This window comes from Populus nigra, chromosome 10, assembly GCF_951802175.1.
Source record: "Populus nigra chromosome 10, ddPopNigr1.1, whole genome shotgun sequence".
Taxonomy (NCBI): Eukaryota; Viridiplantae; Streptophyta; class Magnoliopsida; order Malpighiales; family Salicaceae; genus Populus; species Populus nigra.
Window position 1 is genome coordinate 2,164,280 of NC_084861.1, and position 14,136 is coordinate 2,178,415.

The 14,136-nt window shown below is 32.0% G+C and overlaps 2 protein-coding genes across 2 annotated transcripts; both read left to right on the plus strand.

The window, feature by feature from the left end:
• Nucleotides 1-3,081: 3,081 nt before the first annotated feature.
• Nucleotides 3,082-6,994, plus strand: LOC133705163 (uncharacterized). Its single transcript, XM_062130284.1, has 7 exons — nucleotides 3,082-3,438; nucleotides 4,241-4,477; nucleotides 5,176-5,287; nucleotides 5,370-5,544; nucleotides 6,114-6,357; nucleotides 6,460-6,758; nucleotides 6,892-6,994. Exons 1-6 carry the CDS (start codon nucleotides 3,252-3,254, stop codon nucleotides 6,756-6,758), a joined length of 1,254 nt encoding a protein of 417 aa, XP_061986268.1. The 5' UTR covers nucleotides 3,082-3,251; the 3' UTR covers nucleotides 6,892-6,994.
• A 3,059-nt stretch (nucleotides 6,995-10,053) lies between these two features.
• LOC133704251 (uncharacterized) lies at nucleotides 10,054-12,894 on the plus strand. The gene is made up of 2 exons (XM_062129029.1): nucleotides 10,054-11,727; nucleotides 11,840-12,894. The coding sequence occupies exons 1-2, from the start codon at nucleotides 10,349-10,351 to the stop codon at nucleotides 12,270-12,272; spliced, it is 1,812 nt and encodes a 603-aa protein (XP_061985013.1). The 5' UTR covers nucleotides 10,054-10,348; the 3' UTR covers nucleotides 12,273-12,894.
• Nucleotides 12,895-14,136: the final 1,242 nt, after the last annotated feature.

Genomic DNA, 14,136 nt, shown 5'->3' on the forward strand with positions numbered 1-14,136 from the left:
ATTTAAATTTGAAGGATTAAATCTTTGAAAAAAAACTTATGAAAAAAAAGGAACAGCAAAAGAATGAATGCGGTTAAAGTCTAACAAGAAGAAACCCAATAAGGATGAAATTTTAAAAAAAAAATCCCAAACAAAAAAAATTGCAAATAAAAAAAATTAGGATCAAATTTGAAAAAATAAAAAATCATAGGAGGATGAAATTGAAAATCATTAATAATAGAGTAGATTATTTATAGATTAAAAAATAGTATGGATGAAATAAAAAAAAATATTGAGGGCTAACCCAATAAAATCAAACAAAAAAAATAACAAAAAAAAGTTAAGAAAGAGGATAAAAAAAATAAGAAAGCATCAATTTATAAAAAAGAGAAAAAAATAGGGCAAACCTTTTAAACCTGATCTAATCTCTAAAAATCATATATTGCGAAATCTTTAACCCATATTCAATCAAGAAGCACAATTCTCAACTAATTTAATTTTAAAAGATGAGATCAATAGAAAAATATTAATAAAAAATCTGCAAAAACAATTAAAAAAACAACAAAAAGTAAGGATGGAATTTGATAGAAAAAACCCAAGGAGAATGCAATTTAATGAAAAACAATAATCGCAAATAAAATAAATAGAAATTAAAAGAATAAGGATCAAATTTAAAAGATCAAGAAGTTTATTATGAGCTAATTTAATATAAATAGAAATCATAAGGAGTGAAATTGCAAAACATATGTGATAACAAAGTGAACTCAAACAAACATTCTAAAATTGGTCAAATCTAAAAAAACTAGCAACTTATGAAACCCTAGATCTGAGTCCAATCAAGAATTTTATTATGAGTTAATTTAAAATTATAGATTTTAAAAACTTGTCAAAGCAAAAAAAAAATCAGCAATTAAAAGAACATGGATTAAATTTGATAAGAAAAAAAAAGGATGAAATCATAAAATAAAACCAATTTTTGAATAGCCAATAAATTAAAGGGTTGTTCTTCAATTTTGAAAGATTAAAAAGTATAATAGTGGTAAATTGAAAAGACACATCAATTTTATAGATCATCCAAGATAAAAAAAAATCATAATAAAAGAAAAATTAACCAAATCTGAATAGCCAACAAATTAAAGGGTTGTTCTTCAATTTTGTAAAGGTTAGCATGAAAATCTAGGTAGAGAGAGAGAGAGAGAAAAGAAGAGGAAAATGGTTTTCGATGTCAAACCGCTATGAATGGTGGCACACATACCACCTTATGGGATCGGGGATGCCAAGACCTTCCAAACATCGTCTTAAAATGCAGTGTTTGGTGGCGGGACGACCCCTCACATGTTGCCAAAATGGCGCAGTGGTCATCCACATGTTGGCGTGTGCGTAATTTTTTTATTTATATTTAATAAATATAATTTACAATAATGCCCCTTATAACCCATGAGTTCTAATATAAAAACAAAGCAAAATGACACAAAAGCCCTTAAGTAGTAGATATTGAATTATTTTATTTAATGATTAAATGAATAATTTTACTGTGCATGCAAAAATATAATTACCAAAATAACTCCACACAATCCTCAAAAAAAAATTGTGTTATGGTGAAAAGACCAAATTACCCTCAAAATCAAGTTAAAAAATTAATTAACCAAGGAGCAATATAGTAATTACATCATTGTAATGAATACTAAAATGTACCTTAAGATAGTAACTTCACCAACAGCTTTAATGATTTAAACAATTTGATTTATTTTTTTAACTTTTTTTTTTTAAGTTTACAGTCTCTGTTTGAAATTGCGATCAAACAGAGATTAGTCAAAATTCAACTTTAAAAAAAAATTAATTTTTTTATATTTTTAAATTATTTTAATGTATTGATATCAAAATAATTTTTTTAATATATATATATATATTAAAAATGCTTTAAAAACCAAACACAAACACACTGCTGCCATCACAACCTTTCCACACAAGAAAAGTGAATTTGGCATGAAGTTTCTCACGGAAGAGAGTATGCTTAAATTGGGCTAAGAGGCCCAAACAGATTTGGGATGGACTATGCATTTCAATTGACAATGGACAGGCCTAGCAAGTAGCGTTATGGAAGATCAAGCCCAATTCCATACTTGCCATTGCAAATAACACCGACAAGTCCAGCCTTTATGATGATACAAAGTATAAACACGTCATCAAGGGAATGAAGGGTGCGGCTGCGAATGTCCTTGGACGTATTTAATCAAGTCGTATATTTTCTTTTATTAAAGTTTATTATAGATATTTAGAAATATTATCATATGAAATATTTTAATGTATAAAATTACTATAATTAATTTTTATTTAACTATTTTTATTTTATTTTATTTTTTAACACATTTTAAAGTATAATAAATACATTCAAATAATACTTAACAAATATTTTAAAATAATACTCTTTTTTTGTAAATTAATTAAAGAAAAAATAAGTTCTAACTATTAAATAAATTTCAAAACAAAATAATACTTTTTAATTTTATCATAAATGATATTTTTAGATTAGTTATGTATAAACCGAGAGTAAATCTCTTTTAAATACGAATTGTGTTTCAAATGAGATTTTATTAAAATTTAATTTATTTTTTTATTAAAAATTAATTTTTTTTATGTTTTTCAGATCATTTTAGGGTATTAATATAAAAACTTATTCTTAAAATATAAAAATAAAAACATTTTGATGTGTTTTTGAATTAAAAATATTTTAAAAAATAATTACCCTTATATTTTTAAACATTCTCTAAACTTTAATAATGAACTTTTCAAATAAAAATAAATTTAATAAATTACTTTAATGGATAGCAAATAATGTTATTGAATTCATTCTTAAAAATTATTTTCATAATTCATTAATTAAACTCTTAACTCTAGCTGAGATGATGTTTTAAATTTAATTTAATTTAATTTAATATTATCTAATTGATTATTGAGATTAACTTGTGATAGAATCAATCCAATTAAAATTTTATTTATTTATTTATTTATATCCAAACCATATTATTTAATTTATTTATTTTTAATTTCTATCCAGTTACCCAACTCATAACCTGGACTTTCGACGGAGTCATGCAATGTGTGGAATTTAAACACGAACGTGGATAACAAAATCTCTAGCTAAACCATGAATTTCAAGATTACGTACGCCACGAAAACAAAGACATTTTTGTTTTAACTCTCCTCTCCTATCCTGTCCTCTCCTACCAGTCTTTACCTGACATCATAGTAGAGAATCTAGAGAGAGAAAGATGTCGTGCTTGTTGACGTGCTTCTCATCTTGCTGTGCATCTCTGACATGTGGCCTCTGCGCTTCAGTGGCTTCTGGGATCTCTAATAGATCCGCAAGACTTGCTTACTGTGGTCTCTTTGGTGCTTCTTTGATTCTTTCTTGGATTCTCAGAGAAGTTGCTGCTCCTCTTTTGGAGAAAATCCCTTGTTAGTCCAATTTTTCACTGCCCTCTTCATTTTATCTCTCAATTTTTCAGTTTTGTGTGACAAAGTTTGATTCTTTTAGCTATTAATGATTCTGGAATTACAGAATTACAGAATTTGCGAAGTCAATTGATAATTTCTTTCTTTTATTTTTTTTGTGTTTTCCAATAGTTTTGATGATTGTTCAAGATGCAAGAAGGTTTTCTTTATTTAGTAGTTTCTTGGTAGTTGGGGGAGTATCGTAATTCAAAAATGGGTCGTCAAAGTTTATGGATTTCTATGCAGTCATGTTCTTCTGACAAAAATGGATGATTGTAGTCTGTGATGTGTTCATTGTCCTTCACATTAATTTGCCAAAATCTTTTGATCTACACTGTACAAGTTGATTGTGCTTGGACTTTCTTCAAAATTGACAAAGGTTTGTTTTGTTTGATATTAAGAAAATTTGGCAATTTTCGAGGCTCTAACTCAAGAACTCTTGAGAGGAGGAGGACACCAATGCCAGTTGAGCGACAAGCTGATTGGCATCTTTCGATTGCTGGGTTGTCTGTTGGTGGTGAACTGAGGAAATATGGGTCTTTTGAAGCAGATGTGGTTTTAATTGCCAAACTAAATTGATGTAGTCGGGGTTCACATCTGCGAACTTGGGCAGCTCCATTTATGTGTTCTTTCTTTGTTTGTTACTGTATTTAGCTTCCGCCTGCATAATAAATACCTGTGTAAATATGTATTTTGATAACCTTTGGCAGTTGGTAATGGAGATTTTTTAAACATTTACCGAATCTATTCTGATGTATGTATGTAGGGATAAAGTCTTCCGGTACTCATCCAAAGGAATGGTATCAAATACAAGCGGTGCTTCGAGTAAGCATGGGGAATTTCTTGTTTTTTGCAGTACTTGCTCTAATAATGATTGGTGTGAAGGATCAAAATGATAGACGTGATTCATGGCACCATGGTGGTTGGATAGCAAAGATGGTCATTTGGCTTCTGCTTGCTGTGCTCATGTTTTTCCTTCCTGATTCTGTCATCTCAGTCTATGGTCAGTTTTACTCTCATGGTTGGAATATCAATTTAAATCAATTATCATATCTCTGGTTGTCAATCCAATACAAGAATTGAGCGGGAAATTATATAGATAAGGACCGACTTTCTGATTGGAATTTTAATTATTTTTCCATGCTTGGAACAAGCTTGTTCTATTGTGAAGTTACATTGCGCAGACGGTTTGGGATTTAAGGACCCATTATTTTATAGGTTCATTTTAGGCCTCATTGATAGGTCAGATCTGATCAGATTTGCGTAAGACTAAGGAAAGTTGGTGGTGCTTGGATTGATAAATTGCACTGAATGGCTCTTAAAAGAACTTCTATAGAAAGAACATTTTCGGATTGGCATTTTAATCATTGTTCCTTTCTTGTAATGAGCTTGTTCCATTGTGAAGAACTTTAACTTACATTGGACAGATATTGGGTTTTGTTGGTCCAACATCTTACAGGTTCATGTAGGACTAGGTCAAATCTGATCAGCTATGCATGAGACCAAGGATTTTTTTTCTTGGAACCTTAGATAATCTTTTGTCCTAATTTGTGTTCCTATGATGATGATGAAGATACCTTTAGGCCTGTGGCAGTGCCATTTCTTGACTTGGATTCATGAACTGTTACATGTATTTGATCTTTTCCTCCTATTTGATTCCAAAATTCATACTTGATGAACACAAACAAAATATTCCTGCAGGAATTTTATCCAAATTCGGGGCAGGGTTATTCTTATTGGTTCAAGTGATTATTTTGCTGGACTTTACCCATACATGGAATGATGCATGGGTCGAGAAAGATGAACAGAAATGGTCTGCCCAGATTCCTATATCTCTTAATTTTCCATTTTATTGCTTTTGATGGATCTGTTAAGTTGCCATTGCATGTTTTCAGGTATATTGCTTTACTTTCTGTATCAGTTGGATGCTACCTAGCAGCATTTACATTCTCTGGCATTCTCTTTATGTGGTTCAATCCATCTGGACATGACTGTGGCCTCAATGTTTTCTTCATTGTCATGACCATGATTCTCGCATTTGCTTTTGCTGTGATAGCATTACATCCTGCGGTAAGGATAAGATTGTGTTTTCTAATTACGCAAGTGAACATGTGTGCTTTTTATTATTCATTAATGGCAGTCAAAATATCTAATATTCAAAAGTAGCTCAATCTGATTAGATATAACCATCTGATTGCATAATTATATGGTGTATTGTATGTTATGTTGATTCTTAAAGCATTGATTGTTTTATTACTGAAGCCATAGAATCATGAAAGATAATGTACTTAAAGAGACATATTAGAGAGAGCTCGATCATGCATTTGCAATTTTATTACTAACAAGGCATTATTTTAGTTATACCAATAATTGCTGTTTGCCAAGTTGACCCAAATTTCCTTAATGTGAAACTCTGAGTCCTGTGTTTTCAGCTTGACAGTCACAATTTGTTATAGCATTTGGTTCTGCCAGAAGGCATGCGATTTAAGTGTCTTCACACAAGTCTTCTTAAAAATTGTACTTGTCCAAGATAGGAATCTTGTGCACTCACTGAGGAAGTAACAGAACCTCAAATTTTAAAACCAGAGAAGTTTTTGTTACTTTTAGTGAATATGATCACGAGTGGAAACTACAAACAGGTGAATGGCAGCCTCTTGCCTGCTTCAGTGATATCAATTTATTGTGCATATGTTTGCTTCACGGGTCTCTCCAGCGAACCCCATGACTATGCATGCAATGGACTGCACAGCAAATCAAAAGCAGTCTCCACAAGTACGCTTGTCCTTGGGATGCTCACGACAGTTCTCTCAGTTCTATATTCTGCTGTTCGTGCTGGGTCTTCAACAACATTTCTGTCACCGCCATCCTCTCCCAAGGCATCAGGTGATATTTATAGCTGGAAAAGAAAATAGTAATTTCTTAGAAGCAAGTCTTTTTGCATACTTATTGTTTCTGTACATTGCTAAATCTTGTTCTGTTTTGCAGCTGGAAAGAAACCGCTCCTAGAAGCAGAAGAATTGGAAGAAGGGAAAGAAAAGAAGAAAGAAGCAGAAGGCCAGCCTGTCAGTTATTCTTATACCTTCTTCCACCTGATATTTGCACTGGCTAGCATGTATTCAGCTATGCTTCTTTCTGGATGGACTGACACATCTGAGTCCTCTAGCCTAATAGATGTTGGCTGGACTTCGGTTTGGGTTCGAATCTGCACAGAATGGATCACTGGTTTACTCTACACATGGACCCTTCTTGCTCCATTGCTTTTCCCCGACCGCGAGTTCTTTTAGGTATCATGATGTGTTGATAATAAGTTTGGTGGACAGTCCTAGAACACTGTTAGTAGTGAGTTGTTTGCTGGTTTATAAAGCTGGTTGTATTTTTCTTTATCATCTGAATGTGCTTCGTTTAATGCTGTAACAGCCTCTATTTAAGCTGACTTTCAATGCAAAAGAAGAAACGAAGAGGATGTCTGTATAGAGTGGAAATTGATGAATTTATTGTTACTTCACTTGAAGACTTTCAACCGTGTGTTTCATCGAATTTCCGTTTACTTCCTCTGTTGTGCATTACCTCACATGGAAACTCCCCTATGGATTCAGCAGCACAAGCTCTAACCAGGAGATCTTGATCATCAGTTGAAAGAAACTGAAACGTCTGTCAAACCTGCAAAAATATCTTCCAGCACTACCACCGCTTAAAAATCCCTTCGGATTAATGTTACTCGAAGCTTTGAGCCAAGAATAATTTGGATCTTCAAGACCACTAGAATCAAGACAAGGCTTAAGAACTGCATGTGTATACTTTGTTTGATGATGTCTATTTTCGATGTTATTTGTTAAGTATGTCATAATATGAAACCTTATTTAGTTACATTTAAAGTTTGAAATTTACTGAAGTGATTATTCCTCTCTAATTTCACTTCCAAGTGTGGCAGATTCCTCGAATGTTTATGGATGGAGAAATTCTTATTAGCATTCCCTGCTAGTCATGTGACTGATCTTCTTGGAGGCCATTTTAGTTTTAAAGAAACTACTTATCTTTCTTCGTTTTCTTTTCAAGAAATAACAACGGCCATCTTTCTTGAACAACTTCACGGGAGTCGTATGTCGGAGGATTTTTATCACATCAAACGACTGTCAGGTGAGCACGTGTTGGAAAGACATGGACATCAATGACAAGTGTCGACCTACGTTGCTCCTGGTCAGTTTATTTGTTGCATCCATGGTCGTTTTGTCTTGTTCCTGTTGAATGTGATTCATTTATGTGTAACACAGAGGTCATATTTGATTTTTAAAATATTTTTTTATTTAAAAATATATTAAAATAATTTTTTTATTATTTTTAATATCTTTTAAATTAGCATATCAAAACAATTTAAAAATATAAAAAAATAATTTTTTAAATAAAAAAATTAAATTTTAATAAAAAATAAATTGAACCGTTTGACTAAACATTTATAGCTTTTATTGTATATGATTATATGAGGAAATTTTCTAATCTTATGATTTAAATTTCTAAGATATGAATGGTATAAATTCAAGTGATGAATGTTTCTTTAAGACAAATTTATTACTTAAAATGGTTGGACAAAATCGTCTATGGATCATATTCGAAGAAGAATGATGGTTATAGATATTCTAATAAATAAAAGTTTGTTTGGAAATATCGTTGAAATTATATTTAAAAAAAATTAAAAATTTAAATTGTCTCAATATATTAATATAAAAAATAATGTTAAAAAAATAAAAAAAATATTATTTTTATATATTTTAAATAAAAAAAATTTAAACTAAAAAAACTATCCCATTCCTCAACCTGCCTAAAAAAAAATCCCTTTCTCATTGCCAATTCCATTCCATGCTTTCCACGGAAGTTACTCCACATGGATGGGACATTAGGCTTCATAAAGCTAAAATGCTAAAAACGCCTTTTATCATAGTTTTAGCATCATTGCCAAGTAAAATCGGAGCGAGGGAAGATTTTTATTTTATTTTTTTTCCAATTCGATATGGAATAGATTAATAAAATTAAAATTAAGGACTTTGTAATTATAAAATTAAATTCATGCATATACTGAATTTTAATATATATATATATATATATATATATATATATAATCAGACCCGAGTTTCCCATAAAATGGGGTAATGTTTCCTATCGTCAATTGTCAGCTATTACTCTGTTGAAGAAACGAATAATTCCTTTTGTTTTTCTTCAAAAAAAAGAAAATTTCAAAAAAAAAATGACATGAATTTTTTATATATAAAAAAAAAGCCAAAGTCCTTAATTCTCCCATTCTCATTCCCCGTACGTGCTTCCCACTGCCCAAGCCAACACATGCCCTCCCCAACCTGTTATCCCATGGTTGTTAAAATCGCGTTTCAAGTCGTAAAATCGTACGTTTTTACGAGTTAATATAGACTTTACATGCTAAATCGTTCATAAAAATCGGAAATGAGTAAAATCGGGTCAAAAACAGTTAAAATCGTTAAAATCGGGTGAAATCGCCCAAAATCGCGATTTCACCACCGATTGAACGAGTTTGCCCGCAGGAGAACAAAATTCAGTGTAGTTGCCACGTGTCACCCGCCTATTGGCTTGAACATTTCGAAGGCAAAGTAACTGTGACTCACCGAATCACTCTTCTCTCTTCAGTCTTCTCTTCAGTGACAATGTCACATTCACAATTCAGACATTCAGTAATTAACGAAATCCCTAAATTGAAAATCCCAAATTTAACAACCAACAGTCTTCTCTCTTCAGTCTTCTCTTCACCGAATCAGTCTTCTCTCTTCAGTCTTCTCTTAATCTCTTGCAGTCTTCCTCTTAGCCAACAATCAACCACCGTCACAGCCCTCGCTCGTCCCTCATCTGCATTATTTCCATCATCGACGACGTTCTTTCCACCGGCCACTGTGAGAATCACAGTCCACACAACAACAACGGTCAACGACGTCTCTCCAGTCTTCACGAGGTAAGTTACACTGTCCGTTTATCTTGTTTCTCTAGTCTTCAAGTGGGTTTTTTTTTCGTCCCTGTCCGTTTATTAGTCTCATCACTGATGTTAATGTTAGTTTGATTGAATTCACATGCTCTAACTTTGACTGCAAACATTCACTGTGAGTCTTGTTGCTTAGTCCGTTACTCTGTTTCTCTTCTCAGCGTCGGTGCTTACTGCTCAGAACAGAGTTGCTCTTCACAGTTTAATGATGTCTAATATGTTATTGAGACATGTTAATATTCAAGTGTCCATCAATTTGAGAGTATGCCTGCGAATTTTGGATTGAAATATAACCGGTGACAGTGTGTGTGTGTGTGTGACGGTATCTAAATGGAGAGACTCTGTTTTTTCTTGAAATATAACCGGTGACAGTGTATGTGTGTGTGACATTGTTTAAATGGAGAGACTCTGTTTTTTCTTACCTTGAATTTGGAATTTAGAGTGATGATTGATGATGTTGCTGCTGAGTTGTGATAATGGATTTATTGTAATTTATTTTAGAGTGATGATTGCTGCTGTTGCTGCTGAGTTGTGAATGAGTTGTGAATTGTGATTAATGGATTTATTATAATTTAGAATGATGCTGCTGCTGCTGAGCTGTGATGCATGGATTTATTGTCATTTTACCGTGATTTGGGTTGTAACTTGTGATGAATGGATTTGGGTTGTTAATTGTAATTTAGAGTGTTGATTGACTGTTTTTATGCTGCCTTTGCTGAGTAGTAAAGGGTTGTAACTTGTAAGTTTGTAACCTGTAATGGATAATAATATAGAAGATGGGTTGTAGTGTGTATTAAAATCAAGTTTGTAACCTGTTATAAAATGTTTGGATTGATTACAGGGCTGATTTGAATTGATTCTTGAATTGTTGAACTTATGGCATCTAGAAAAAATGCTTCTGGTAATAGGCTTGATGTTGGATGGCAGCATGGGATAGATGTTGATAAAAATTCTAGAAAAGTTTTGTGCAAGTATTGTCAAAAAATTATTAGTGGAGGTATATTTCGTTTCAAACAACATTTGGCTTGCACTCGTAAGGATGTTGAGTCATGTCAGCAAGTGCCAGAAAATGTTAAGCAGATGATTTTAGGTGTTTTGGTGAAAAATCTAAAGGCAACTGAAAAGAAAAGAAAGGCCCTTCAATATAGTGGAAATGATGTTGATGATGATGAAATAAAAGAAATTAGCTCCAAGGACAAAGGAAAGAGAGTAGCTAGTGGGAGTGGAAGTACACAAACAACTCTAAATCAATTGCTAAAAAAGGATATTAGAGAAGAAGCATGTCGACAAATTGCTAGGTTTTTCTACACTAGTGCAATTCCATTTAATTGTGTAAAAAACCCTGAGTTTATTAAAGCACTTGAAATGGTTGCAAAGCATGGGCCAGGTTTCAAGCCTCCATCCTACTATGATATTAGAGAGAAGTATTTGAAGCAAGAAGTGGATCAAACAATGAAATTGCTTGAGGAGTACAAGCTAGAATGGAAAAAAACAGGTTGTTCAATAATGTCTGATGGATGGACAGATAAAAAAAGACGTTGTATTTGTAACTTTTTGGTTAATAGTCCTAAAGGGACAGTTTTTTTGTCATCGGTGGATACTTCTAATATGTCCAAGACTGCTGATAAGGTATTTGAGATGTTAGATGCCATTGTGGAGAGGATTGGGGAGGAAAATGTTGTCCAAGTAGTCACCGATAATGCTGCAAATTATAAGGCAGCGGGACAATTATTAATGAAAAAAAGAAAGAGTTTGTTTTGGACACCATGTGCTGCCCATTGTATTGACTTGATATTAGAAGATTTTGAGAAGAAGTTAGAGGTTCATCAAGTAACTATTGCAAAGGGGAGGAGAATCACCTCATATATTTATTCAAGAACCATTCTTACTTCTATGCTAAGGCACTTTACGAAAGGAAGGGATTTGATTAGGCCTGCTGCCACTCGGTTTGCTACTGCATATTTGACTCTAGGATGTTTGAATGATCATAAAATACAGCTGATGACTATGTTTACTTCCAACAAGTGGAATTCATGTAGGTTTGCAAGAATAGAAGAAGGGAAACGAATTCAAAATTGTGTTTTGGACAGCAGATTTTGGTATGATGTTACTATATGTATTAAGGCAGCGTTTCCTCTAATTAAAGTTCTTCGATTAGTTGATTCTGATGAGAAACCAGCTATGGGTTTTATATATAAAGCAATGGATGAAGCAAAAGAGAAGATACAAGTGAATTTTGGTTCTGTGAAAAAAAGGTATATATCTTGCTAATTTATATTTCAAATGTTGTCATCTATTAATATGAATGTTTTTCAATTGAGATATTCCTATATTGTAATGACATTTTTATTGTTTTTTTTTATATAGTTATATACCTGTATGGAATATTGTTGATGCAAGATGGGAACTTCAACTCCATAGACCTTTACATGCAGCAGCTTATTATTTGAATCCTCATTATCATTATAATCCCAATTTTAAGGTTAATGCCAACATTAAAATTGGATTATATCAATGCTTAGAAAGGATGGTGCCTAATGCAAATGAAAGGTGCAAAATTGACTTACAACTTGAATCATTCAAGGATGCAAAAGGGTTGTTTGGCATTGACGCTGCCAAGACAGCAAGAGATAAAAAAACTCCAGCTCAATGGTGGGATTCTTATGGGGATGAATGTCCAGAATTACAAAGGTTTGCAATCCGAGTTCTAAGCTTGACTTGTACTTCATCTGGATGTGAGCGTAATTGGAGTGCATTTGAAATGGTGAGTTTTTTTTTTGTTTTTTATTTTAAATATTGAAATATTTGATAAAAATCTTATAAATTTGAATTGTTTATTTAGGTTCATACAAAACGAAGAAATCGTTTGCACCAGAAAAAAATGAATGACTTGGTATTTGTAATGTGCAATCTGAAATTGAATGATAACCAAGTCAAAAAGCAAGCTGATGATTTTGGTATGGAAGATGATCTTTCATCTGATGATGATTGGATAACCGAGGGAGAAAAACATCCAAACTTTGATTTTCTTGGTACTATTACCAGTGCAACACGAAGACAAAATGGTAATGAGGATGAAAGTGATGAAGAAGAAATTCCTAATAATGTTGAAATGGAGAGTCATGGTATTGAAGATGATTTGGATATTCAAATTGATGATATTGGTGTTGGTACTAGTAGTAGCACTAATGTTCATAATATTGGTGTTGGTACTAGTAGTAGCATTAATGTTCATAATATTGGTGTTGGTACTAGTAGTGATACTAATAATCCTCTTGATGCTAATGATATTGATGAATGCTTGAGGAATAATGAGGAAGATGAAGGGAATGAAGCTGATTTTAGTTTACATGATACACCAGCAGATTGTTTATTTTAAGTTTGTTAATTATTAGTTAATGAAAAGTTATTTTAAATTATGTATCAGGATGACTTTTATTTGAACCATGTATTTTAAGATGTTTGAACTATGTATGAATTTTTATTTGAAACATTATTTTTAAGGTGCTTGAATTATTTATGAATTTTTATTTGAAGCATGAATTTTTTTTAATGTATTTTAAAATTCCTTACGATTTTTTTACGATTTTACGATCCGTTTTTACGATCCGAGTTTGCGTGCGGCTTTCCATGCCGTGTTAAAATCACGATTTTAACAACCTTGTGTTATCCCCCTCGTCATTCCCATTCTCTATCTATTGTGAATAACACATATATGCATGCATGCATGCATGCATGCATACATACATATATACACACGCACACACTTCTAACGATCAGTATTGTTGCAGGAGAGTCGCCTTGTGCGAATGTGTAATGGCTTGGCAGTACGGGCGCGTGCAGATACTTACCAGTTGTCTTCTAGTGGAAAAAGAAAATGGAAAAGTGAATAGAGCTCCTCTTAAAAATGTTCTCAGAAAGTGAGCTAGTTTTTTTTTTTTAATTATTGATGTTTGAATTAGTTTATATGTATCTCAATTAATTTTACGGGTCCTGAAGTTAACAATCATGTAAGTTTCTAGCGGCCTTGAGATTTGTAAAACTCAAACTGATGACCTTGAGGGAGCAAATTTAGAGGCTAACCAATTGAATTATACCTCTCAGGATTAAGTGAGCTCGTTTTTTATGTAATACATGGGTGCTACACCCGATTTACATTGTATTTGAGTTACTGGTGAAAAAAAAATTTAAAAGTGATTTTTAATTGAAAATATATTAAAATAATATTTTTTTATTTTTAAAAATTATTTTTAACATGACAATGATAAAAAAATAAAATTTTTATTTTTTAAAAAAATATTATGCAACCACTATACCAAACACTCGTTTAAAAACTCATAAAGGAGCAGGAGTTACTGGGTCCTTCCTATCAATTCATGAGTTACTACATCAATTTGCATGTTATTGCATCAACTCATGTGTCATTGAGTTAATCAATTTTCTTAAAACAATAATATTTTTGTTTTAAATAAAATCTGAGTATTAACCTAATTAATTTTGAATTGAGTTATAATAGGTTAATCTAATCACTAAAATCCTATTAGAATTAATTGACTTTCGAAAAGATAATATATTTTTTAGTTCAATTTAAAACTAACTTCAAGTCAAGTTTAAGTTATAAAATTTATAAATTAACATGCTAAATCAGAATAAATTTAACATAT